Here is a 27,937-nt window from a genome sequence, read left to right as displayed (position 1 = left end):
TACCTAATGGGGAAGCTATTTGGATTGACCTGTGTGTCCCCAAGGAAAGACATCGGTAGGGTTTTACCCTCACTTCCTGTTTGGCTATGTGACAGGAAGTGAATAAATTTGAAGGAGAAAATGGCAAAATTTGGGAGGTGTTTTCACCCTATCAGGGGTAGAGACATCCCCAAACACTGACAAGACTTCTAATCCTTCTGCACTCTATCCCCAAGCAAAAATAAGAAAGGATTTAATTTAGTTTAACGCTGCAAAGACACATTCCTAAGTTCAAATGTGATGCATGTCAATGGCCCATTTAGACCTTGTTTAATAGAAAACACCAGTTGCCTTTAACTAGAAACATTTGTTAGTCCAGTTCTGTAAATCTGCATCTGTATTTATTGTATTTAATTTTCCTAAAAATTGGGTTCCTGCAGCTAGATGCGCAACCGCTGTGTGTGCGGAGGTATGTACCCGTGGTGCATATCTGGTTCCCGGAAGCGGTGGCCAGCACACAGTAATGACATCTCGCCCCTCCAGGAAGTTGCTGTACTGCTGCTAATTTCTTCCCACCACCATGCCCCACTCACTGTTCTGTGAGGAAGAGATGATCCTTATTTGCAAATTAAGAACATTTTTTATTTTAATATGGGGTGGTGTTTGTGTGGGCCCCTAACACACATTCATACATATTAGGGCCAATTTAGACAGGATCCAATTTACCGTCCAGCATGTTTTTAGAGTGTGGGAGGAAACCAGAGTACCTGGAAGAAACCCATGCAGGCACAGGGGGAACATGCAAACTCCAGGCAGATGGTGTCGCAGGCGGGATTCAAACCAGCAACCCTTTTTGCTGCTAGGTGACAGTGCTAACCACTTGTATAATGCCAAAGAAATATCGGTAGGGAAATTCAAGTGGGTCATGGCACATCTACATTCCAAATTTGGCACTTAAGATGGTCGTGCACTATGCAATCTGATTGGCCAATCTCTGTACAACTCGATATTTCGGCAAAATAGGTAATAGGAAGACGCACTTGAACAATTAATTCAAATAATAGGAAATCAAACAGGCTCTCGCACTAAATCCAATGTATGTAAGATCTAACTGATTGCACTGTATGGTCACCTTTAAAGATCAAGATCTGAAAATATTAATTTATTGGGTTTAAAAACATATCTGTGTTCTTTGTAATGTAATGAAAGATTTGGGTAAAAATAGAAAAAAAATCACATTTCAAAGATATATTAGAAGTAATAGGAATGAGATTAGCATTAAAATGGTTAATTAACACCTACTAATTGCCTAACAAGACACATCCAATGAGATGAAATTAACCAATTGTATTGGGTGTGCGCTATTATCAATGAGAAAACCGCAGTTACCCTAACACCAGTTGCAGTTTACATATTTATTATCGTTTTGCGCTTCAAAGTGCGCCGGTTTGCACGTTCGGTTAATGACTTTTCCAGCGCACCAATTAAGGTATGAAATGGCACAACGCATTCTTCTTAGTAAATCAGCCCCTTTGTGTATTTTTGAAGTTGACCTTTAAGTCACAATAAAATAAAATGTATTATTTTTTTACACTGCAGCCTTTAAAGCATTGCACCCGCAATAAGCAAGTAAAATTCCAAGATTCTGCAGACTCTCAGTTATCTGTCTGCCCGTACCTCCTGTATGGGCAAACAAATACTGGAGAGTAGGAAGAATCACTGAATTATTGAGGTGCTCACCAATGCCCTAACAATTCATTGAGAACTACAAGCCATCTGCCGCAATGGCAGACGGTAGTTGTAGTTCATTCATTCATAGGAAACTGAATGAATGACGCAGCTGTGTGCACGGATCCCCGCACAACCATTTCAAAAAGTAACAGCAAGTCTGGGAATACCTCCTGAGGATCCTAAGAGTCTAGATGTTTGCACTTGTTCTCCTTTTTTTTTTTTTCATGTTTCCTTCCTTTTCTCTATCCACCCCCATTGTATACAGTGAAATTATATTAATATTGCATTGTGTATTTTTTTAAATTTGTGTTATAGTTCCCCTTTTGGGACAATTGTATGATTTTGAACGGTGTTGTGATGTTTTGTTTATTACAGGGGTTGGACAAAAATATGGAAACACTACATCATTTGCAGGTGTGACATGACATGTTTCATGTTGAAAGTGGAAGTGATGTAACATTTTTTTGCTTCCGCTGTGTGTTGAGACACCTAGCTAACAGGTGGGAAGCCTCACTTTTGTCATTCACTGTGTGCGCTGCTAGTAATTTGGAGTCATGTCAGAGCTTACTGAGTTTCAAAGAGGGCAAGTCGGTGCCCGCTTAGCCAGTGCCTATGTGACTGAATTAGCCAATTTATTTGCGGTGTCACAAGGTACAGTGTCAACGGTTGTGGCGGCAAATACAGTTTCCGGGAAAACGCCGTGTGATAAGCATAAGTTCGACATGGTCAACTGACTGGATTTTTGAATTGAAAGTGGTATCAGATTCCATTATCCACCATCCAAGACTTATATTTGTCAATTCCCATGAGAATTCGGGCCGTCTTGGATGCCAAAGGAGGTCCAACACCATATTTGGTAATGATAGGGAAATCCCAGATCTTAGGGGTTTCCAATATCATGTTGACTGCTGAACCACATTCAAAAAGATGTATTTAATATTCAAGCATGTAGCTAACCACAAGCATGGAGAACAAATTTGTACATGGTATACATTCAATATAATTGTTCTAAAGAGGCTGGGGGCTTCAGTACATTTTATACTTTCTACGGGGGAAGGCACCTTGAATAAGCCTCTTTTGAAGTTCTAATCAATTTGTTGGTTACTTACATTGATAAACAGATGGTCATTTAGCACCTATATATCACTTCCAGAGTTCTCCTGGAAAATGCCTTTTCAGAGCTGGAGGTGTGAATGGCATTTGACCACAAACACAAACAGCTTCTACATACATCCTGTGCCTGACATTTGTAACAAGTATCTCTGCTTAATCAAAATACATGTTTTGATAATCAGAACTAAATGTTTGATAAATAAGTGGCTATTCCATTTACTCGATGATTCCCATCTCTTGGTCAAATTAAAAATTGACCACATAACTAACAAAACATAACATAACCGCACTATAACAAACAATTCATACACTTGTTGTGGACAGTTGGGTTCTTGACTATTCAGTGTAGAGATTCTTTTGGTGACAGTTAAAGCTGTGTGGGGCCTAACTAGATGTGAATATTAATTGTCATGACAATGGGGAAGATGGGAAAAACTAAGTCTCATAATACATACAAAACCTAACATAAATGGCATTTTAAAGAAAAGCAAATACAGTTACAATTCCTATCAAGCGCTTCTAAATTCCAACATCTCCCTCTAACTGCCTAATCTTAATTCAAATATATTTTTTTCTAGTTCATATTTCTCCTAATTTATGTACCCAATTTACTTCTGCAGAAAAATCTCATTTTGCTTTGTCAAGGCTAAACAAAAATATAAAAATACAAGAATGTCTAAAAATAAAAAATTACATGTTGGTCTAACAATGTATGAACGCCAAGTCTATAGTTGATTCCTCCACTGTAACTTTGACAGCTAGTCCATAAGACTCCACTGCAACACCTTAAGAATGCATACACTGTTCATACATAATCTTCTTTTTGATTTTTTTCAGACAGCTGACATGATAAGTATAAAAGTTCTTCAGACATCTAAAAAAAACTCTTTTCTAGGGATGAGCTTCGTGTTCGAGTCGAACCCATGTTCGACTCGAACATCGGCTGTTCGATCGTTCGCCGAATTGCGAACGTTATGGGCCGTTCGCGCTAAATTCGTGTGGCGCGTCACGGCCCATAATTCACTGCGGCATCGCAGTGCATTGCTGGCTGATGATTGGCCAAGCATGCACTATGACCCGCATGCTTGGCCAATCACAGCGCCGTCAGTAGAGAGAGCTGTAATTGGCCAAAGCCAGGGTGGCTTTGGCCAATTATGGCTCAGGGGATTTAGTACACACCCCACACTATATAAGGCCGCCTGCACGGCGGCCCTGTGTAGTGTGTGTTCCGGTGTGCTGAGAGATAGAGAGAGAGAGAGACAGTGTCATTTGATTTGAGTTAGATAGATTAGGCAGAACAGTCAGTCAGTTAGCTGCACTTACAGTGTATTGTGTATATATATGCATCCCAGGTGTTGCATATATATATATACACTGTATTCAGTTTAGCTAGATCCGTTCCTGTTATCTTCTATCTAGACTATTTACATTTAATGCAGTGCGTCCTGCTCACAGTGTTCAGCTAGATCCGTTCCTGCTATTTACATTTAGTGCAGTGCGTCCTGCTCACAGTGTTCAGCTAGATCCGTTCCTGTTATCTTCTAGACTATTTACATTTAGTGCAGTGCGTCCTGCTCACAGTGTTCAGCTAGATCCGTTCCTGCAATTTACATTTAGTGCAGTGCGTCCTGCTCACAGTGTTCAGCTAGATCCGTTCCTGCTATTTACATTTAGTGCAGTGCGTCCTGCTCACAGTGTTCAGCTAGATCCGTTCCTGCTATTTACATTTAGTGCAGTGCGTCCTGCTCACAGTGTTCAGCTAGATCCGTTCCTGCTATTTACATTTAGTGCAGTGCGTCCTGCTCACAGTGTTCAGCTAGATCCGTTCCTGTTATCTTCTAGACTATTTACATTTAGTGCAGTGCGTCCTGCTCACAGTGTTCAGCTAGATCCGTTCCTGTTATCTTCTAGACTATTTACATTTAGTGCAGTGCGTCCTGCTCACAGTGTTCAGCTAGATCCGTTCCTGTTATCTTCTAGACTATTTACATTTAGTGCAGTGCGTCCTGCTCACAGTGTTCAGCTAGATCCGTTCCTGTTATCTTCTAGACTATTTACATTTAGTGCAGTGCGTCCTGCTCACAGTGTTCAGCTAGATCCGTTCCTGTTAAATTCCTACTGACAGGCAGGCTTGTCTGGTTACAGTATATAAAGCTACCTGAAGAAAATTACAGGTGTTCTATTTGATCCTATTAGTACCACGGTCAGGCAGCTAGACTATTTACATTTAGTACAGTGCGTCCTGCTCACAGTGTTCAGCTAGATCCGTTCCTGTTATCTTCCTACTGACAGGCAGGCTTGTCTGGTTACAGTATATAAAGCTACCTGAAGAAAATTACAGGTGTTCTATTTGATCCTATTAGTACCACGGTCAGGCAGCTAGACTATTTACATTTAGTACAGTGCGTCCTGCTCACAGTGTACAGCTAGATCCGTTCCTGTTATCTTCCTACTGACAGGCAGGCTTGTCTGGTTACAGTATATAAAGCTACCTGAAGAAAATTACAGGTGTTCTATTTGATCCTATTAGTACCACGGTCAGGCAGCTAGACTATTTACATTTAGTACAGTGCGTCCTGCTCACAGTGTTCAGCTAGATCCGTTCCTGTTATCTTCCTACTGACAGGCAGGCTTGTCTGGTTACAGTATATAAAGCTACCTGAAGAAAATTACAGGTGTTCTATTTGATCCTATTAGTACCACGGTCAGGCAGCTAGACTATTTACATTTAGTACAGTGCGTCCTGCTCACAGTGTTCAGCTAGATCCGTTCCTGTTATCTTCCTACTGACAGGCAGGCTTGTCTGGTTACAGTATATAAAGCTACCTGAAGAAAATTACAGGTGTTCTATTTGATCCTATTAGTACCACGGTCAGGCAGCTAGACTATTTACATTTAGTACAGTGCGTCCTGCTCACAGTGTACAGCTAGATCCGTTCCTGTTATCTTCCTACTGACAGGCAGGCTTGTCTGGTTACAGTATATAAAGCTACCTGAAGAAAATTACAGGTGTTCTATTTGATCCTATTAGTACCACGGTCAGGCAGCTAGACTATTTACATTTAGTACAGTGCGTCCTGCTCACAGTGTTCAGCTAGATCCGTTCCTGTTATCTTCCTACTGATAGGCAGGCTTGTCTGGTTACAGTATATAAAGCTACTTGAAGAAAATTACAGGTGTTCTATCCCAGCTTAGTGCAGCTACAGGCCATTAGTATGTCTGGAAGGCCAAGAAGGAGAGGCAGACAGTCACAAGCCAATAAGAGAGGGCAAGCAGGCTCTGTGTCTAGTGCTGGTCGTGGAGACGGTGCATCCTCATCAGCACGTGGCCATGGGACACGCTTGGCCTTTTTTTCGGCAGCTGGCCGTGTTGAGCCGCAACATGCGGAAGACTTGGTCGAGTGGATGACCAAGCCGTCCTCATCCTCCTCATCCTCTCTCACCCATGCCCAGGGTGCTTTGTCTGGCAAAGCAGCGGCCTCTTCCCTCAGCTCAATGTCATCAGTGACTCCTTCCCTAGCTCCACCATGTCCTCATGAGGATTCCCTCGAACTGTTTGACCACAGTGTTGGGTACATGCTCCAGGAGGATGCCCAGCGTTTGGAAGGCTCTGATGACGATACTGAGCTCGATGAAGGCAGTAACATGAGCGCGGACAGAGGGGGTGCCCAAGAAGGACAGCAATCTGGCAGTCATGCTCCCCCTGCTGCAGCATACTGCCAGGTTTGCTCCAGTGATGAGGAGGGAGGGGATGATGAGGTCACTGACTCAACGTGGGTGCCTGATAGGAGAGAGGAGGAGGAGGAGGAGGAGGAGGAGGAGGCGGCAGCACATCACCAACGAGGCAGGATGCCCTCCAGGGGCCAGCCTAAGGGCAGCACATTGACTGCATCACACCCCAAAGCTCCACATGTGCAGGGCGCTGCAGTCTCTGCGCGTTATTCAAAAAGTTCTTTGGTGTGGGCCTTTTTTGAGACGAGTGCATCAGATCGCACCGCTGCTATTTGCAACATATGTCTCAAGCGTATCTCGCGTGGCCAAAACATCTCCCGCTTGGGTACCACATGCTTGACCAGACATATGTTGACCTGCCATGCAGTTCGTTGGCAAGCGTATCTAAAAGACCCACACCAAAGAACAAAGAGGATCTCTCCTTGCTCCTCATCAGCTGAGATTTCCAACCCCACTAGACCTTCAGTCCTCTCTGAGACCTGCAGTGAGAGGAATGAAGGTGTAGAATTAGGTGTGTCACAGCCAAGTACTTGTGGGCAATCTGCTTTTGGTACACCGACGTCAGATTGTACCAGGCAAATTTCCCTGCCCCAGCTGCTGCACCGCCGAAAGAAGTTTGCTCCCAGCCATCCACATGCCCAGCGGTTGAATGCTAGCTTGGCAAAATTGCTAGCACTTCAACTGCTGCCTTTTCAGTTGGTAGACTCTGCCCCCTTCCGTGAGTTTGTGGAATGTGCGGTTCCTCAGTGGCAGGTACCCAAACGCCACTTTTTCTCACGGAAGGCGATTCCGGCTCTCTACCGGCATGTGGAAGGCAATGTCCATGCCTCGCTGGACAGGGCGGTCAGCGGTAAGGTGCATATTACCGCTGACTCATGGTCCAGCAGGCATGGACAGGGACGTTACCTAAGTTTCACGGCGCATTGGGTGACTCTGCTGGCAGCTGGGAAGGATGCAGGACAAGGTGCAGTAGTGTTGGAGGTTGTTCCGCCACCACGCCTCCAAAATGCTGATTGTGACACACCTCTCTCCTCCACCCCCTCCTCTTCTTCTTCCTCCATGGCCTCTTCCTCGGAACCAGCGGTGCTCCGTAGGCGTTCAAGGGGCTACGCAAGTACGCAGGCCAAAAGATGCCATGCGGTGCTTGAGCTGGTGTGCTTGGGGGACAGGAGCCACACTGGGGCAGAGGTTCTGTCAGCTCTGCAGGGGCAGGTTCAGAGGTGGTTGACGCCACGCCAACTTAAGGCAGGAATGGTGGTTTGCGACAATGGCACCAACCTCCTCTCTGCCCTCCGACAGGGACAAATGACCCATGTGCCCTGTTTGGCTCACGTCCTTAACTTGGTGGTGCAGCGGTTCTTGGGCAGGTACCCGGGCTTACAGGATGTCCTGAGGCAGGCCAGGAAAGTCTGTGTGCATTTCCGCCGGTCATATAATGCCAGTGCTCGGCTGACGGACCTCCAAAAGGAGTTTAACCTGCCCAAGAACCGCCTAATCTGTGACATGCCCACCAGGTGGAACTCAACGTTGGCCATGCTGCAGCGGCTGCACACGCAGCAGAGGGCCATCAATGAGTACCTGTGCGACTATGGCACCAGGACAGGGTCAGGGGAGCTTGGTTTTTTTTCCCCACGCCAGTGGGCCATGATCAGGGATGCATGCACTGTCCTGTCACCATTCGAGGAGGCCACGAGGATGGTGAGCAGTGACAGTGCATGCATCAGTGACACTGTCCCCCTTGTCCACCTGTTGGAGCACACGCTGCGTGGAATAATGGACAGGGCACTTGAGGCAGAACAGAGGCAGGAAGAGGAGGACTTCCTTAGCTCTCAAGGCCCCCTTTATCCAGACAGTGTTCCTGCGTGCCCGCCGATCACACAGGAAGAGGACGAGGAGGAAGAGGAGGAGGAGGAAGATTGTGTCAGTATGGAGGTGGAGCCTGGCACTCAGCATCAGCAGCAGTCTTTAAGGGATCAGTCCCAAGAAACACATGGACTTGTACGTGGCTGGGAGGAGGTGGCTGCGGACCATGTCGTTCTTAGTGACCCAGAGGACTCCGGACCAAATGCCTCAGCAAACCTACGCTGCATGGCCTCCCTGATCCTGCAAAGCCTGCGTAAGGATCCTCGTATTCGTGGTATCAAGGAGAAGGACCAATACTGGCTGGCAACCCTCCTTGATCCACGTTACAAGGGTAAGGTTGCGGACCTTATCTTGCCATCGCAGAGGGAGCAGAGGATGAAACATCTTCGGGAGGCCTTGCAGAAAGGTCTGTGCAACGCGTTCCCAGAGACTGGGAGGTTACAAACTCCTGTTTCTGGACAACGTGTTGCTGAGGCTTCGGTCAGTCAAAGAAGGAGCGGTGGAGAAGGTGGCCGTCTGACCGATGCGTTCAGACAATTTTTTGGTCCGCAGCCCCAAGGTATGATCGGTTCCAGCAACCATCGCCAGCGTCTGTTTTACATGGTGCAGGAATACCTAGGGGCAAGATCAGACTTGGACACCTTTCCCACCGAAAATCCTCTGGGTTACTGGGTCTTGAGGATGGATCACTGGCCAGAGCTTGCACAGTATGCAATTGAGCTACTGGCCTGTCCTGCATCCAGCGTTCTTTCGGAACGCACATTCAGTGCTGCTGGAGGCGTGGTAACCGATCACAGGGTGCGTCTGTCCACCGACTCGGTCGATCGGCTGACCTTCATAAAAATGAATGAGTCTTGGATCACCACCAGCTACCAAGCACCTGATGCTGATGTAACCGAATAATTTTTTTTGAAATCTCAGATCCCTTCAAAGACTGCCTATGCTGATGCTGAGTGACTATCCCTGAGTAATTATCCTCTTCCTCCTCAATCATCACGCTGATAGCTTGTAAGAACATTTTTGGTTCTGGGCGCCACCACCAGTGCCTAAGGCACAATTTTTCAGCCCCTGTTTAACAGGGGCGTGTAATTACAATTTTTGATGTAATACTTTGCAGCAGGGCTCGTTCCTGCATTCCAACTAGAGTGTCTGTGAGGGGTTGCAGTGTTGTGGCACCAGCACCAGTGCCTAGGGCCCAATTTTTCTGCCCCTGTCTAACAGGGGCGTGTAATTACAATTTTTGATGCAATACTTTGCAGCAGGGCTCGTTCCTGCGTTCCAACTAGAGTGTCTGTGAGGGGTTGCAGTGTTGTGGCACCAGCACCAGTGCCTAAGGCCCAATTTTTCTGCCCCTGTCTAACAGGGGCGTGTAATTACAATTTTTGAAGCAATAATTTGCAGCAGGGCTCGTTCCTGCGTTCCAACTAGAGTGTCTGTGAGGGGTTGCAGTGTTGTGGCACCAGCACCAGTGCCTAAGGCCTAATTTTTCAGCTCCTGTTCAACAGGGGCATGTAATTACAATTCTTGATCTAATATTTCACAGCAGGGCCCTGTGAGGGCTTACAGTGTTGTGGCCACAGCAACACCTAAGGCCCAAATTTCTGCTGAGTATATAGGGCAGGACCCTACTTTCAAACATCTAACTTACAAACGACTCCTACTTGCAAACGGAAGGAGACAACAGGAAGTGAGATGAAATCTACCCCTAGGAAGGGAAATTCTCTCCTGTAAGAGTTAATATGGGAAAACAATTTCTCCTTTCCACTGATGCTTTCCAATCCTTGTTCCACAAAAAAACCCAAATTTTCAAAAAACATTTTTCATTGGGACAAAAAAGTGAGGTGAAATCTTCTGAAGAGGAGGAAAGACAGCAAAACAAATGTCACAGGGGTGATAACCCTTCCCTATGTTTTCCAAAAAGCTTAGAAAAGATTTTTTGGCTGGAGCTAAACACGTTAAAAATGTTCAAAATTACAAACAGATTCTACTTAACAACAAACCTACAGTCCCTGTCTTGTTTGCACCGCCTGTATACTGCTGTTCAGAGTATATAGGGCCTGGTGGCCCCACACCTTTCCTTATTTTAATTTGGGTGCGGGGTTCCCCTTAATATCCATACAAGACCCAAAGGGCCTGGTAATGGACTGGGGGGTACCCATGCCGTTTGTCTCACTGATTTTCATCCATATTGCCATGACCCGACATGACATTAAACCCGCAAGCAGTTTTAAATGAGATTTTTTCCTTTAAAAATGACATTTGGTGCAGGGACTGTTCTAAACATGGGAAACACGCGTCACTTTACAGGCATACTATAGACACCCCCCAGGTACGATATTTAAAGGAATATTTCACTTTTTTTTTTTTACTTTAAGCATCATTAAAATCACTGCTCCCGAAAAAACGGCCGTTTTTAAAAGTTTTTTTTGCATTGATACATGTCCCCTGGGGTAGGACCCGGGTCCCCAAACCCTTTTTAGGACAATACCATGCAAATTAGCCTTTAAAATGAGCACTTTTGATTTCGAACGTTCGAGTCCCATAGACGTCAATGGGGTTCTAACGTTCGTGCGAACTTTCGGTCCGTTCGCGGGTTCTGGTGCGAACCGAACCGGGGGGTGTTCGGCTCATCCCTACTCTTTTCCATCAATGCTGTTTGTGGCTCATGTCATAAAGCCAAGGAATGATGGAGGATGTTTTTGAAGATGGCTTCACTCAGATTGTTAGTCCAACATTAGATCATTAACAAAAATGCCCATAAAGCCGTTGAGTTTTTTACTGCTGAAGTAAATCTATGTTCTAGAGGTAATAAGACCTAGAAGAAAAGAAAAACATCTTAATACAAAGAGAAACCATTCTCATTTTGTATAAAATGTTATTCAACTGTTATTTAAACTAAACTGTCTAGACCAGGGGTGTCAAACTCAGTTTCATTGTGGGCCGCATCAGCATTATGATTGTCCTCAAAAGGGGCAGTTGTATCTGTAAGATGTCCAGCACATCCCCTCCACCTTACATTAGATGTCCAGAGCCACCCCACCATCAGAAGTTGAGTCCCCTACTCTCCCTAACATCACAGTGCACCCCCTTTCCTTATGCTGCTGCTGGGAAGAAGCTGGATGCATTGCTTGAAAGCAGAAAGTAGTGGTCTGGAGGAGGACCAGAGGAGGGCTGGAGCTCTCCTGCAGCTGCAGGAGAGGTGCGAGGGCCACATGAAATGTCCTGGAGGGCCGAATTTGGTCCACGGGCCTTGTGTTTGACACCTGTGGTCTAGACTATCCTGAATTCAATGAAACATTTATCATGAACAATTGGTTTCTCAGAGGGGGGAGGGCCTATCACGTATGGCTTGGATCAGTGATCCTACAGGAACAAGAGAGCACAGAATACAGGATTTACAAGAATGACAGGAGTATAGTGCAGTACCGGGGTTCAGGGTTCACAGGAAGTCAGATACACAAGATATAGTTAATGTGTACAAGGATTCTAAGGCAGGAAGGATACCTAATTGTACTATCTGGGGAGAATGCAGCATGTCCACACATGCAACAATGGTGAGGGCCCTTGAAAGGGCCGAGGCGCAGAGTCTAAGGAACTGCCTTGTCTTCTCCAGAGCTCTTGATGGTAGAGATGGTTTGAGCTGCAGACAGACCCCTTCTCTACATTGACACCATCAGCCTCGTGTGTCCCGCAGTGAATACAGGCTGCCTCCTCTTTCCAACAGGCATGAGAACGCTTTACAGCTGCTAGACGGCTCTACACTGCTCTCTACCACCATGCTGAGGATGGACACATGCCACAGATGAGGACTCCTGATTTCATCATGTCTTTTAACACTCAACAATCTTGTAAGTGCTTTTAACCCTTCGTGCACTTTAATAAATTTTGCATCCTGCACTTAGAGGCGCCTTTCTTTTCCTTTTTTAGTTCCCCGGTTGCGGCCCATCTTACTCACACTCACTCACCAAGCAAGCAGATACTTAGAACTAAGGGCCAATGGACAAATGAGAATCCCTTGCAGCGCTGAGGTGCTGGGATCACTAAACAGTAAGGAGTAAAATTCAAGCTGACAGGTGTGTGCCTGGACACACACAGACATTGGGGATAGATACACAAAGACACATAAGACAGCTAGAAATGAGTAGCCATGCAAACAGTCACACAGGAATCTATAATGCCCTGTACACACGGTCGGATTTTCCGATGGAAAATGTGTGATAGGACCTTGTTGTCAGAAATTCTGACCGTGTGTAGGCTCCATCACACATTTTCTATTGGAATTTCCGACACAAAGTTTGAGAGCAGGATATAACATTTTCCGACAACAAAATCCGTTGTCGGAAATCCCGATCGTGTGTACACAAATCCGATGCACAAAGCGCCACGCATGCTCAGAATAAATTAAGAGACGAAAGCTATTGGCTACTACCCCGTTTATAGTCCCGACGTATGTGTTTTACGTCACCGCGTTCAGAATGATCAGATTTTCCGACAACTTTGTGTGACTGTGTGTATGCAAGACAAGTTTGAGCCAACATCCGTCGGAAAAAATCCATGGATTTTGTTGTCGGAATGTCCAATCAATGTCCGACCGTGTGTACGGGGCATTAGAGTAGTGAAGTTGCATGGTGTCACCGAACAGGAAACAAGCTTAAAATACACTTGGAGACACAAAGGCAGACTTGCTTGGAACATTATTATTCAAAGCCTAAGACAATCTGCTTCAGCTTGAAAAGGCAGTACTGGCTGGGCATGTAGCTAATTCAATTAACAAGAGGTTTAATCTAGTCTTAAAAACAAGTTTTGTGGGACAAGATACAACCGCAGACCTTATTAGTTAAAGCATTGGAACTAAATGCCAATACCAATACAATAATCACACACATGGACTTGATGGGCTTGTGTCTTTTTTCTTTATTTGTTATCATAGGTGTTTAAACTAGAGCAGCAATTATTCATTTCAATCCTAATAACTTTTTCATCTTCACTTCTCTAACATCACAGTGCACCCCCTTTCCTTATGCTGCTGCTGTAAAGAAGCTGGATGCATTGCTTGAGAGCAGAAAGTCTGGTCTGGAGGAGGACCAGAGGAGGGCTGGAGCACTCCTGCAGCTGCAGTAGAGGTGCGAGGGCCACATGAAATGGCCTGGAGGGCCGGACTCGGTCCACGGGCCTTGTGTTTGACACCTGTGATCTAGGGCATTGAAACGCGTTAAATTTCAAAGCTCATACATGTCAGATCATAACACAACAAAAAAAGTTTAGCACCTTATACTGTAAATAGGAACAGGAAACTGCTAAGGGCAGTACAGACTCAGATGACTACATCAAGATTTAGCTAGTGGGGGGTGAAACCCATAAATGTTTACATATGAAAATAGAAACACTTTAGAACAATACTTCCATTGGTGAATTGTCTTTGAAGACTGTGGTCTCCTTCTGTTCTGAAGACCTTAAATCAATCAACTCAGGGCATAGAACTAATCTGAGGAATAAGCATCAACATTTTAGTAACAAAACACATTATATTTTCCTCCTAAAAATAAACCAAAGGTTAGAGATATTTAGCATACAGTAAGCACTGTGAACATTTTCTTTCTTAGATGTTTTACCAGTGTACTTTTTCTAATACCAAAAATTGTTTTACGTCAAACTAAATGTTACCACATGGATTTTAAGTATGGTATACCATTACTATATAAAAAAAAAACGTATTCACTATGGTTAAAAATGAGCAGCTCAGAAAAAAATGATTTTTTTTTTATAAATTCCCCTTTGTCTTGCAAGACAGTTATACTTCACCATACTGAGCACATTGGAAAACTTCTTCAAAAACTGTTTCTTCTATGGAAACAAAGATTACCGTTAATATACACATATACATATACACATTATTAGGAAGTATTTACTTTCTTTCTTTCTTTTTTTTTTTTTTTTTTTTTTACAGTTCACTCAATTTGCATGGCAATACATCTGTTCACACACACAAGCCATGCAATTTAACCTGTGTCAAAGAAAAAACACCATTCCTTATTTTTAACGTTAATCATTAGTGAAAAATTTTTTTTTCCGTCAGTAATCTTTTAACATTTCACTTTAATTATTTTTATCAATTTTATTAAATGTATTGGGTGTGGCTCCAATGACCACATGATTAGCCACCCCAGTAAGTATTTAAATTAACGATTTTCAGCTCACAGTTTTTAGATTAACTTTTCTTTTAGAATAAGCAAATATAATATTTTTACGTTTTCTTTTTCATATTAAATTGACCACAGTGCAAAATGACTACACATTGCACACAATTTTACAATCTGAAGTATTTTTTTTTTTTTATACCCAAATTGTATAGATCAAATTGTTCACGATTTTAAGGCAGAAATAAATTTTTTAGTCTTTTTTAAGGTCACACTTCTAAAAGTTGCAATGACCAACATACCACTGTCTTGTTACCTGTAATTGTCCTTGTGGCAATGTCCTATCACTTTAAAACATACATAACAAACACAAAACAAATCATCATCCCACCCATATTCATACTGGGTTACTATCATTTCACATTCATCAGTCCCTACCCTCAAGAAGCTTATAATCCTAAGGTCCCTAACTCACATTCATACATACACTAGGGACAATTTAGACAGAATACAATTAAACTACCAGCATTTCCCCGGAGTGTAGGAAGAAACCGGAGTACCCGGAGGAAACCCATGCAGGCACAGGGAGAACACGCAAACTCCATGTAGGTAAAGTCGTGGTTTGGATCAACTGTTTTGCTGATACAGCACTTTGGGCATATTAATACAACTAACAAGACATAACAATCCATGGATCTCACACACATATATACAACAAACATAACGCTCACACTTAGCCAACTACACCCTGTAGACAAAAATATTAGCACATTTCTCTAATAAGACTGCACTTTCCCTTTTTTTTTCCTGGCGTACACATCTACAATGGGCTCCAATCCATTTGTCTACTTAGGTCATTATAAGTACGCTGGGTGGCAGTGTATAATGTGCTTGCAGTTATTTAGCAATGTTATTATTAGGTTAATATTCATATACAGGACAATACGTTTCTATAATTTCCTTTTATCAATCATTTTGTCATTTGTCTTAGCCTTCTAGTGGTACAAAACCCCTGTGTGCCTTTGTTCCATTCCTTGAGAAACTCGGCCACTCCTTTTACCAAAGTGAAAATCTTTGGCAATCCAGGAGGAGCTTCTGGTGGGATCGATCACACAGATCCCAATCTGGGGTGTACTCGGTGGTACAATTACCCATCTCACACGGTGGTGAGACTTCCTCAAGAATTCATCTATTCCTAGGTCCCCACATCACACAGACACAATGAACCTAAGTAATAGCAGGAACTGTATATCTGGCCCCCAATTCTGGCCAAAGATCTATACTAGATTACACACTGCACAAATCAGCCACACAGACTGAAAGGCACACAACTGAAAAGGGGGGGGGGGGGTAGTCACAGAAGATGCTAAAAAGGAAACTCTGGATTTAATATGTAAAAACACACTTTCTAAATAGAATGTAAAAAATCACTCCCTTAGACAAGCCACTCATGTAGGATACACACACAGCATCACATTAGGAGGAAGTTCTAGAGTATAGAATCTGACAGTTCTGCTTCCCTAAAGTCTTTCACATCAGTTTATAGACACTGTTTGCAGAACAGGAGGGACAGTACTTCTGCTTATTGTGTGATTTTATAGAGAATCATGCAGAAGAGAAACAGAAGACAGTTTTTTGTTTTTTTTTCATTCAAAACTGGTACTAAGGATTAAAGCAGCGCTGTTTTTTAAGCAGCCTGTCACCCTCGGCAATAAACCAGGGCCTTACCACACAAATTTTGTTCTTTTACCATACTTGTTTCCATAATTTTCTCCAACCCCTGTATATCATTTGTCACCTACCATATCCCATAATATTGTAAGTGGATCCTGACGAAGCAATTCACAAGCAAAACGTGTTGCTCCACCATGTATCTGTAGAATCGGTGTGTGCAGGCTATTGCATTAGAATGTGCAAAGCTCAAACACACATGTGTTTGTGTGTGTGTGTGTGTGTGTGTGTGTGTGTGTGTGTGTGTGTGTGTGTGTGTGTGTATACCGGTGTGTGTGTGTATATATATATATATATATATATATATATATATATATATATATATATATATATATATATATATATATATATACACACACACACAGTATCTCACAAAAGTGAGTACACCCCTCACATTTTTATAAATATGTTATTATATCTTTTCATGTGACAACACTGAAGAAATGACACTTTGCTACAATGTAAAGTAGTGAGTGTACAGCTTGTATAACAGTGTAAATTTGCTTTCCCCTCAAAATAACTCAACACACAGCCATTTATGTCTAAACCGCTGGCAACAAAAGTGAGTACACCCCTAAGTGAAAATGCCAAAAATTGGGCCCAATTAGCTATTTTCCCTCCCCGGTGTCATGTGATTCGTTGGTGTTACAAGGTCTCAGGTGTGAATGGGGAGCAGGTGTGTTAAATTTGGTGTTATCACTCTCACTCTTTCATATTGGTCACTGGAAGTTCAACATGGCACCTCATGGCAAAGAACTCTCTGAGGATCTGAAAAAAAGTATTGTTGCTCTCCATAAAGATGGTCTAGGCTATAAGATTGCCAAGACCCTGAAACTGAGCTGCAGTACAGTGGTCAAGACCATGCAGCAGTTTAACAGGACAGGTTCCACTCAGAACAGGCCTTTCCATGGTCAACCAAAGAAGTTAAGTTCTTGTGCTCAGCGTCATATCCAGAGGTTGTCTTTGGGAAATAGACGTATGAGTGCTGTCAACATTGCTGCAGAAGTTGAAGGGTCAGCCTGTCAGTGCTCAGAGCATACGCCGCACACTACATCAAATTGGTCTTCATGGCTGTTGTCCATGAAGGAAGCCTCTTCTAAAGATGATGCACAAGAAAGCCTGCAAACAGTTTGCTGAAGACAAGCAGACTAAGGACATGGATTACTGGAACCATGTGCTGTGGTCTGATGAGACGAAGATAAACTTATTTGGTTCAGATGGTGTCAAGCATGTGTGGCGACAACCAGGTGAGGAGTACAGACAAGTGTGTCTTGCCTGCAGTCAAGCATGGTGGTGGGAGTGTTATGGTCTGGCGCTGCATGAGTGCTGCTGACACTGGGGAGCTACAGTTTTGGGAAGGAACCATGAATGCCATCATGTACTGTGACATACTGAAGCAGAGAATGATCCTCTCCCTTCAGAGACTGGGCCGCAGGGCAGTATTCCAACATGATAATGACCCCAAACACACCTCCAAGATGACCACTGCATTGCTAAAGAAGCTGAGGGTAAAAGTGATGGACCGGCCAAGCATGTCTCCTGACCTAAACCCTATTGAGCATCTGTGGGGCATCCTCAAACAAAAGGTGGAGGAGCGCAAGATCTTTAACATCCACCAGCTCCGTGATGTCGTCATGCAGGAGTGGAAGAGGACTCCAGTGGCAACCTGTGAAGCTCTGGTGAACTCCATGCCCAAGAGGGTTAAGGCAGTGCTGGAAAATAATGGTGGCCACACAAAATATTGACACTTTGGGCCCAATATGGACATTTTCACTTAGGGGTGTACTCACTTTTGTTGCCAGCGGTTTAGACATTAATGGATGCGTGTTGAGTTATTTTGAGGGGAAAGCAAATTTACACTGTTATACAAGCTGTACACTCACTACTTTACATTGTAGCAAAGTGTCATTTCTTCAGTGTTGTCACATGAAAAGATATAATAAAATATTTACAAAAATGTGAGGGGTGTATTTACTTTTGTGAGATACTGTATATAAAAAATACGTAGCACACTAGCCCGACATGTTTCGCAATTACTAATTGCTAATTGCGAAACACGTCGGGCTAGTGTGCTGCGTATTTCTTATCGATCCTGAATTCTTTGTACAACATGACCACCCAGTTTTTGCTACTTGAATTGATTATATATTCTGTACAATTTTAACTATGTATAAATAAACAATTTTCTATTTTTTAATCAGTTGAAATTATTCTGTTTTTCCTTGGTACCGCCAAAATCCCCCTCAATCCCCCAATCTTTTTTCATATTTATTGGGATGAGGTGCCTAATATAAGGGTGTTGTACCATTAACCAGACTAACCGTTTTGATATATATATATATATATATACAGATATACACAAACACATATAAATGTAAACAAATATTTTAAAATGTATTTAAATGTTGCTGGTGTCAGTTATGAATGAACACAGAGAGTGATCTGTACCAATCACTCACTGTGCTCATTCAGAAAAAGAAGCAGCTGGCAAATGACATAGACCCGGGCAGCAGGGGGAATTTACTCCGCATGGGTGTGATTAGCGCACACCTGGCACACTCCCTGCGCACGCCTAAGATCTGTAGTGTGTTTATCATACAACTGACTGATGGGTTTTGTGTGATATGGTTTTTAATTATTTTATTGTGTAAATAAAAATTGTATTTTATCCATATGTATATTGAATTTATTGGCACATATAAAATTCTCATTTTCCCATCCTTCCCATTGGATCGACTGGAAATGATTTATTTTATTATTGTTCAATTGGGGATGGTACTGGGATTGTCCCATCAAGTTTCTCCACCTCTTATATCAGACCTGGGAAGACGATCCCTCATCCGCTGTCACAGAGCGGGGAGCGCTGGCAACGGGAGGTGGCAGTATAGGAGCATGTTACACCCTAAATATGGGAATATCATGTAACATACTCCTAAAGGTTAACTTATCCTTCAAAAAGCTTGAAAATTTACCTTTGAATACCAGAAATTGGCAAAATTAGGCTCCCATAAATTTCAGTGAGATTCAGCTCTAAATATTTGAGTTTAGCAAATGTTTTCCTGGGTTCCCTTGATGAATCAAGCTTTGCCTTTTTCACGCTTTCTTTTTTAAACGTCCAGTATTCTCCTGCCCTTACACCAGGGGTGTCCAAACTTTTTTCAAAGATGGCCAGATTTGATGAAGTGTACATGCGTGAGGGCCAACCATTTTGCCAGACGTTCTTTGAACCATTAAAATTCGGTCTAATGCCGCGTACACACGGTCGGATTTTCTGACGGGAAATGTTCGATGGCAGCTTGTTGTTGGAAATTCCGACCGCGTGTAGGCTCTATCGGACATTTTCCGTCAGAATTTCCGACAAACAAAATTTGAGACCTGGATCTCAAATTTTCCGACAACAAAGTCCGTTGTCGTAAATTCTGATCGTGTGTACACAATTCCAACGCACAAAGTTCCATGCATGCTCGGAATCAAGCAGAAGAGCCGCACTGGCTATTGAACTTAATTTTTCTCGGCTTGTCGAACGTGTTGTACGTAACCGCATTCTTAACGTTCTGAATTTCCAACAAGATTTGTGTGACCGTGTGTATGCAAGACAAGTTTGAGCCAACATCCGTTGGAGAAAAAACATGGATTTTGTTGTCGCAATGTGCGATTGTGTGTACACGGCATAAAGTGTGTTCCTTTCGAGCACTAATACACTGCCCAACAAGAATTCTCTTGCCTTTGTGGCTGTGTGTGGTGAGTAGATGAGCTTGGGCGAGTTATTTGGATATATACAGTTTCTCACAAAAGTGAGTACACCCCTCACATTTTTGTAAATATTTTATTCTTTTCATGTGACAACATTGAAGAACACTTTGCTACAATGTAAAGTAGTGAGTGTACAGCTTGTATAACAGTGTAAATTTGCTGTCCCCTCAAAATAACTCAACACACAGCCATTGATGTCTAAACCACTGGCAACAAAAGTGAGTACACCCCTAAGTGAAAATGTCCAAATTCGGCCCAAAGTGTCAATATTTTGTGTGGCCACCATTATTTTACAGCACTTCCTTAAACCTCTTGGGCATGGAGTTCACCAGAGCTTCACAGATTGCCACTGGAGTCCTCTTCCACTACTTTATGATGACATGATTGTGATTATGATTTAAAAAGAGTAAACACAGTTGATTGATAATAAATGGCTTCAGCCAAACACGAACCATGGGTGAAAGGAAAGTGTTTGTGTTATCTTTCATATTCTCTGAAAAATGGCCAAGAAATCATAAATTCTGCCAGGGTATGTAAACTTATGTGCACAACTGTATATCCAAATTACCAGTAGGGGCCACATTAAACCATAACGCAGGCTGCAATTGGCCTGAGGGCCAGACTTTGGACATGCCTGCCTTACACACTTACCTAGTTGGGAAACTTGTTATTATAAATCTAGTCAGTGTAGGCTGAATTTTTTTTTTTTAATTTGGTTGCATACCCTGGATTGTCTACTACTTATACACACACTGTTCTTATGTTTATACAGTATGTATCTAACAATCCAATGTGTAGCTTTACTGCATTATTGATGTGTTTACCTATGATGTGATCTCATTGAAACTGTAAAGAAAAATCCTTTGATACCATATTACTGTAATACACAATATGCTATATGTTAGAGATGTTAGCTCTCCGTACATGAAAATTGTCCTTGATTTTGTACTTCAACATTATGTCATATGCTGCATTGTAATGACCTAAAACTTAAAAAAAAACGATATGCTCAATACATATGGATGTTAAGTGAAGTGTTTTGTGTACTACTTAATAAAAACGATATGCTCAATACACATGGGTGTTAAGTGAAGTATTTGCTTTGTTTCGTGTAGTATTGCAATGGAAAGAATGTGAATATCAGTATGCATCACTATTCACAGGCAGCACTGGTTCTTACTAATGTCTCCCTTAAGAACACCCCCTTTCAATTCAGCTGGCATAGAAAATATAAACAGGAGCATCATGCACCTGGTGCTCGTGTGTACAAGCTCTACATTGAGCATCCCTGTATATATAAATGCATTCCCATATCTCCCTCTTCCACTACAGGCATAAGAGGTTAACAGCTGGTGTTGTATTTGCTTTTCAGCCCAAGGCATTTCTTCAGTCCAGTAAGAAACACAACAGTTGTATTAGATGAATAAAGCGTGGGTGTGTTTATCACATATGCAAATGATCTGCTTACATAAAATTATATTTAATTAAACAGTTACCATAACTCTGATGTCTTGGTGAATGTGATATTATACCTCCAGTAGTGATTGTAGTGTATTACTCATAATCATTTACTTAGCAATTAAACATTATTTATGTGCAAATGTGTTGGAGACATTGAACATGAAAATTTTATTTTTGTCAAGTTTTTTGCCTTTTGATTGTCTGGTTTTACAATTTGTGTTCTGTTTAGGTTCTAAAGAAAAGCTTCACTTTTTTTTTTTAGCAATAAAGACCAAAGGGTCTATATGGCAAATATAACTATTTCCAAAAAAAATGATATGTTTTCTTTTCCAAGTACCCACTGGTGGATCAAGACAGTTCCCCCCCAAGGAATGTCGGACTTTATTAGTACCATAACATGTGGCAGGTTCTTGGTGCTGTGTTTTGATGCAATTTGGACCCCTAACTGTGCACATAGACCTAGCTGTGGCTTAAATCTTTTACCTGATTCACCAGGAATTTATGGACAATTAAAGTAAGAATACTTAGGTACATACCCTAATTATATAGTAATATATGTGCAATACCTTATTGGAGAAAGGAGCAGCTTTTATAGAGATCCATTGTATGATGGAGTCTTTCTGGGAGACCAACCCTTCCTATTTGTTGCCCCGACCCTTGCTGTTGTTGGGGTTTCTTTTCTCCATCTATGGCACTTCTGGATAATGATTTTTGCTATATCATATCCTTGTGGCCTCCTGATGAAGCAGACCTTACATTACCTGACAAAGGCGTACCTGTTATGAAAAGACCATTATTAATTTGTGTAAAAAAGTTAAACAGATGTATTGCATAGGATAACACAAAGATAGATGTGGTACCCTGGCCCATAAATTTGACTAGTGAACAATAAGTCGATACTTGCTACTAGAATATACGGTATAGTAACGGTACCCATACAACCCCTATTCTTCAGGACGGTGGTAACACCTACAACAGCTTTAATACCAAACACATTTAGCATTGTGCTGTTCTTTATCAGTTTTAAAGATGGCATAAGCTGGTTAAAACACACACAAGTAGTCCTACATTTCCTTTTTACGTTCATTGAATGGGGTATTTTGGATGAGTTGATTTCCTTTCTCAATCTAAAAAATGCTAGCAGTTAAAAGTGAAAAAAGGGAACTTGACGAGTGACAGTAAGCACTGGCACAAAGATCTAAACATCCCAGCCTGGTGATCACTGATGATACTGGATTCTGAAGGCTTCAGGAAAACTGCTTGAAGGTTGCTGGAAGCTTTGAAAAGGCTCTGTTAATGCTTTCTGTTTATGCTGCACTTATACTTGCACAAATTTGTCATAAGGTAAAATAAGTCTCAGATGGAAGGTGACAGTTTTTGACTTATAGTATGTATACTACTTCTAGGCCAGTATGTGTCTTCACTGCAAATGGCATCAATGCCCTTGAGCAAGTATGCAGTCTAGAGGTCAGGGAATTACAGCTTCTACCAAAGTTGTCTCATGAAGGAATTTTGCTTTGGGACAGATAAAACTAATAATATTGTAACTGCCTAATTTAGATCATGTGAAAAGGAAGTACAAACAATAAATTGTTATTTTTTTTTTTTTAGTAAACAGGAAGCAGAAGCCTTAGAAACCGAATTACTGGAAGACTACCGTTTTGGGAAACAGCAGTTTATCGAAATACTGGGGCACAGCTGTGCAATGGCTGTAACTAAGGTATGTTGTGTCGACGTAACAAAGCAAATGTGTTTCCGTACTTTTTTTAAATAAAGTTTTATAAAGTTTTCATCTGTATAAAAATAAGGCATAGTTAATATATTAGAACATTGTAGAAAATTAGTCTTTCAAACCGTGAACAAAAATCACATGAACAAGGGGACACAAGTAGAGAAAGGAAAAGGGTTGCTCTGTAAAAAGAGAGGTAACTAATTGAAGTATGGCCTGTTTTCAACCAGTCTTCCTTTGTCTACATTAAGGCCTCATGCACGCTGGAGAAAAGCAGCTTCAAAAAACGCACCACACATTGTGGTAAGTTTTTGGCCTGCAAGGGCTTGCTCAGCAACCAATCATTGTTTTTGAGATCTCTTTAATGTCCATTCCAAAGTTTTATTAATAAGGCCTCTTATGCCCTGTACACACGGTCGGATTTTCCGATGGAAAATGTCCGATCGGAGCGTGCTGTTGGACATTCCAACCGTGTGTGGGCTCCATCGGACTTTTTCCATCGGATTTTCCGACACACAAAGTTTGAGAGCAGGCTATAAAATTTTCCGACAACAAAATCCGATCGCGTCAATTCTGACCGTGTGTGGCCAGTTCCGACGCACAAAGTGCCACGCATGCTCAGAAGAAATTCCAAGACGGAACAGCTCAGTCTGGTAAAATTAGCATTCAGAATGGATACAGCACTTTCGTCAGGCTGCAATGTTTGAAATAGTTTAATACAGCGCACTCTCTTCTTCTTTATAATGTGAGAAGAATGAAGTAGTTTTGCTGCTCATACTCACACAGACTTCTCACAAACTTCTTTCTTTATTATTTATTGTGATTCCCTCAATATATTTAGATTTGTCACATCTGACCAAATTTTTTTTGTTGGTTTTTAACTATTTCTTTTTTTTTTTTTGGTCAAGGCATTTTTTTTTTTTGTGTTTTTTTATTTTTTCCAAGGCTGATGTTTTTTTTTTTTTTTGTGTTTTACTCCATAATATTTTTGTGTGTGTTTCGCATTGTATTTTTGAAATGTACCTGCCTCCTCACAAACAAACTGTCGTTTTTGAAAGAAAACACACATAGGCGTATATAATTGAAACAAAAATTTCTTTATTAAGGGCTCAGAACCAAACAAAGAGGGAGGCAACACTGGAGAAACAGCTGAACAGGGCACACATCAACTATTTTCAAGCAAAATTGGTGGCCCGAGGAGTCCTTAATCTAAGGTAGTGCAGTCTGGTCCAGAAGTCCCAGAGATCCTGAAAGCAGCAGATGACATACATGTCCCCAGGCTGTGGTCATACAAGAGACTGCATCTTTTGTCAGACCAGACTGAACCCAGGGCCATCACTCTCTGGTCTTCCTTCCACGCTTCCTTCCACGCTGTGGCTGTGGTGGTGGAGTTGTGGCAGGAGGAGGATGGTCCAACTCAATCACGTCGGTATTGGGTGTGATTTCGCCACTCACCCCCTTAGTTAGGACTTTATAAAGAAGTTTCTCACACATGAGGAGTTGACCCTCCTGCATGCCCTTCAGTTTGGTGGCAGCCATGCAGGCAAAGGCCTCTTCAGGAGTGGGTAAGGCTCTGAGGGACGCAGAAGCCTCCTGAATGAGCCTGAGTGCTGAATCCTGCATGTGAGTCCCCTTCCTCGGTCTTTTGTATGGAAGGCGGAGGGGAGGAACCTGCGATTCTGTCAGGCTGCGACTGGTCCCAGGCTTCTCCTGGCTGCCACTTAGCCCCTCCTCCTCCTGGCTGCCACTAAGCCCCGCCTCCTCCTGGCTGCCACATTCCACAGCCTCCTCCTGTGTGCCACATTCCACAGCCTCCTCCTGTGTGCCACATTCCACAGCCTCGTCCTGGCTGAGGTCTTCCTGTGTATGAAAAAGGGACATAGTTTTAGTTTTTTCTTCATCAATCAAACACAATTTTCACCTCATGATTGTTGCAAATTGAATGTTAACAAATATAACAGACTATCCTTCTGAGCCCAGCATTTTTCATTCTTGTCCCAATTATTTTTGGCCACTACTGTCTATTGATATGTAAAACACTTTCTTAAATCAGCAATTAGTGATCAATAATAACATCTAGTAAACATCATTTATTTATTGTCCAGAAATCTGTAGAACAATGCTATACCTGACTCCATCTGGGCTCCTACACTTCTTCCTGGCTGGAAGTCCCAGGTTGGACATCGGAAGCCTCAGCTGGGGTGGGTGGAAGGAAGAGTGGAAGGAAGGGTTGAGAGGTATTCCCTGACTCACGTCTGGTCTGACATCGCAGTCTCTCATAGTACCACAGTCTGGGGACATAAATGTCATCTGCTGCTGCTCCGGATCTCTGGGAATCCGTGACCTTCTTGCGCTCCCTTAGATAAGTGCTCCTCAGGCCACCAATTTTGGTTTTTAAATAGGGGATGGCTGCCATGGGGACCACCGGCTTCACCAACTCCAGCAGTTTCTCCAGCGCTGCCTGCCTCTTTTGTTTAGGATTATAATGTGGATGTTTCACCTGTCACAGACAGGGCAGCTCCCTGTATTTATCTATGAACAGGGGGAGGAAGTTTTGGTCATTGAAGCAATCCATTTTATCTGCAAGACACAACACGAGACAAACCCTAATGTCAGGCAAAACTCTCCTAATCTTGTTACAATATAGGCCTCAATCTAGAAGCAGTATAGGCCCAAGTTTAGATCTTACCTTTGTTCTCACAATCGGCGCCTCCGATACTCCTTCCTCCGCTCACAGATCATACGTACTACGCACGCGTGTTACGCTTTATACACACTGCGCATGCGTGTAACTCCGCCCGCCCCTGACATTCTTTCTAGTCTATTCCCCGCCCCTTTTTGTTCGGCACAGTGGGGGAAGAGCACATGGTGGAGACACAGCAGGTGCGTGCTAATTATAGCAACGAGGAGGAGGGGGAGGAAAGCCCGGAGCCTGAAACGTCTGGATCCAGAAGGAGAAGATTTAAGGTATCAAATATGTCCTTTTTGGGAGATGTTGGAGATGGTCGACATCCTGAAGAAGGCCGACTATGACGGGAAGTATGGGCCTTACCCCAACCCCAATGTCAGAAAGGCCAAGATCATGGCGAAAGTGGTCAAGAGCCTGCACCGGAATTTCGGGGTACGACGATCGAAAGATCAGCTCAGGAAGCGGTGGTCGGACCTCAAATTAAGAGAGCATGAGCAGTACAGACAGATCCGGAGAGTGCTGCAAAAAAGTAAATAGTTGTGCTGTGTTCCTATTCTTTATGTTTATTACGTTCGTGCTGCTCCATGTGCTTTTATTAACTGTTATCCAGTTTCAAAAGGCAACTTTCATGTTCATGGGCACATTATTCGTTCGTATCAAACATAGTTCGTTTGGCCATATGCATTTGCCAGCATTTTTTAGGGCCTACTTGTGTGAAAAGAATTGGGTTGTGTAGATGGGTTTGTTACTAGAATGAAATGCCAACTACATTCTGTGTAAGGAGAGGACACTCAGCAGCAGTTTACACATCTGGACGCTGGAGCACTAGTGTGGGACACAAGAACACCCTTTTTATTAGGGGGGCCACACAGGTGCTCCAGTGTATACTATAGGGGCGTCTCTATCTGTGAAGCTTGTACAAGACAGGTAAGTATGCAAGCTTGACAAAGGACAAGAAAAATGCCACATCTTGGAACTCTGCCAAAACAAGCAATTGTACCCCACTTCCAAACAATGTTTCATATTCCTATTTCTGCCATCAAATATCTGTGTGCTAAGTATACCTTTTTTTTTACATAGGGGAGAAAAGACTCGGAGGACACCCCTCATCCGAGGAGATCACAGACCCCCCACCTCTGGAAGAAGGGGAAATCCACCGAAGACCAGCAGAGCAGGAGGAGGAAGACGTGGTGGAACTAGTCACCACAACAGGTGAGTGTCTGCGACCACAGGCTCAGGTAAGAGATGGATGCCGCCATATTTCTAATACATGGTGTTTTTTTGTTTCTATCTTTTTAGGGGATCGTGATGTTGTGGATCCAGATCCTTTCACCAGTGAAAGTGCCCAGATCCTGATCGGGGAGATCATGGGGTGTAATAGGGACTTGGAAAACATTGTGAAAAGCATCAATGATGTTCAGCAAAAAATGAAGAACATCATTGATTTTTTAGGGAGAGTTTAAAACCCCTCAAAATGCCTTGGGTTTTTGTTGTGCCAAATTTTTTTGTATTTTTTATGTCAATTTGTAGCAAAGCCAAATTTGGAAGAGGCACACAGTGTGCCAACATGTGCTATCTGCCATCACGGGAGATCAATGGACGCGTTTTGGGGGTGCAACCCCTTCCTTAATAATAGAGTAGCTGTGAGGAAGGGGTTGCACCCCCAAAACACGTCCCTTGATCCCCCGTGATGGCAGCTAGCACATGTTGAAATTTGGAAATTTGTGTGCATCTTCCAAATTTGGCTTTTCCTAGGGTGACTTCACCCCATCTGAACACAATATCAAACACAGTTTGTAAATACTCATGTCTGATATTGCCTTCAAGTTCTACCAAATGTGAACTTTGTAAGTTCTAAAATTGTGTATTTCTTGTTGGTTTTACACATGCCTGTTTTATCTTAAATGGACATTTCTACTTTTTCTAATGTGACCCCAAAAATTGTTAAACAACAAACATGTTGGTTTGTTTTAAAAACCTTGTGGAAATGCACATGTGATTGTGCTGTTATTAAAAAGAG

At 42.6% G+C, this 27,937-nt stretch overlaps 1 protein-coding gene across 3 annotated transcripts in view; it reads left to right on the top strand.

Moving 5' to 3' along the window:
• YJEFN3 (YjeF N-terminal domain containing 3) overlaps nucleotides 1-27,937 on the top strand; it is a 268,133-nt gene that overhangs the window by 161,250 nt on the left and 78,946 nt on the right. For 2 of the 3 annotated variants that reach the window (XM_073592292.1, XM_073592283.1), the window contains one exon: nucleotides 23,111-23,219. In XM_073592292.1, coding sequence (XP_073448393.1) covers nucleotides 23,111-23,219 — 109 coding nt within the window. Of the gene's footprint in view, nucleotides 1-22,704; nucleotides 22,844-23,110; nucleotides 23,220-27,937 lie in introns of those variants that run through there. The other variant, XM_073592303.1, reaches the window with a different exon arrangement.

Source organism: Aquarana catesbeiana, linkage group LG01 (assembly GCF_042186555.1).
Source record: "Aquarana catesbeiana isolate 2022-GZ linkage group LG01, ASM4218655v1, whole genome shotgun sequence".
NCBI lineage: Eukaryota > Metazoa > Chordata > Amphibia > Anura > Ranidae > Aquarana > Aquarana catesbeiana.
Note: the sequence above shows the minus strand (reverse complement) of the source record. Positions and strands in the feature narration are given on the sequence as shown.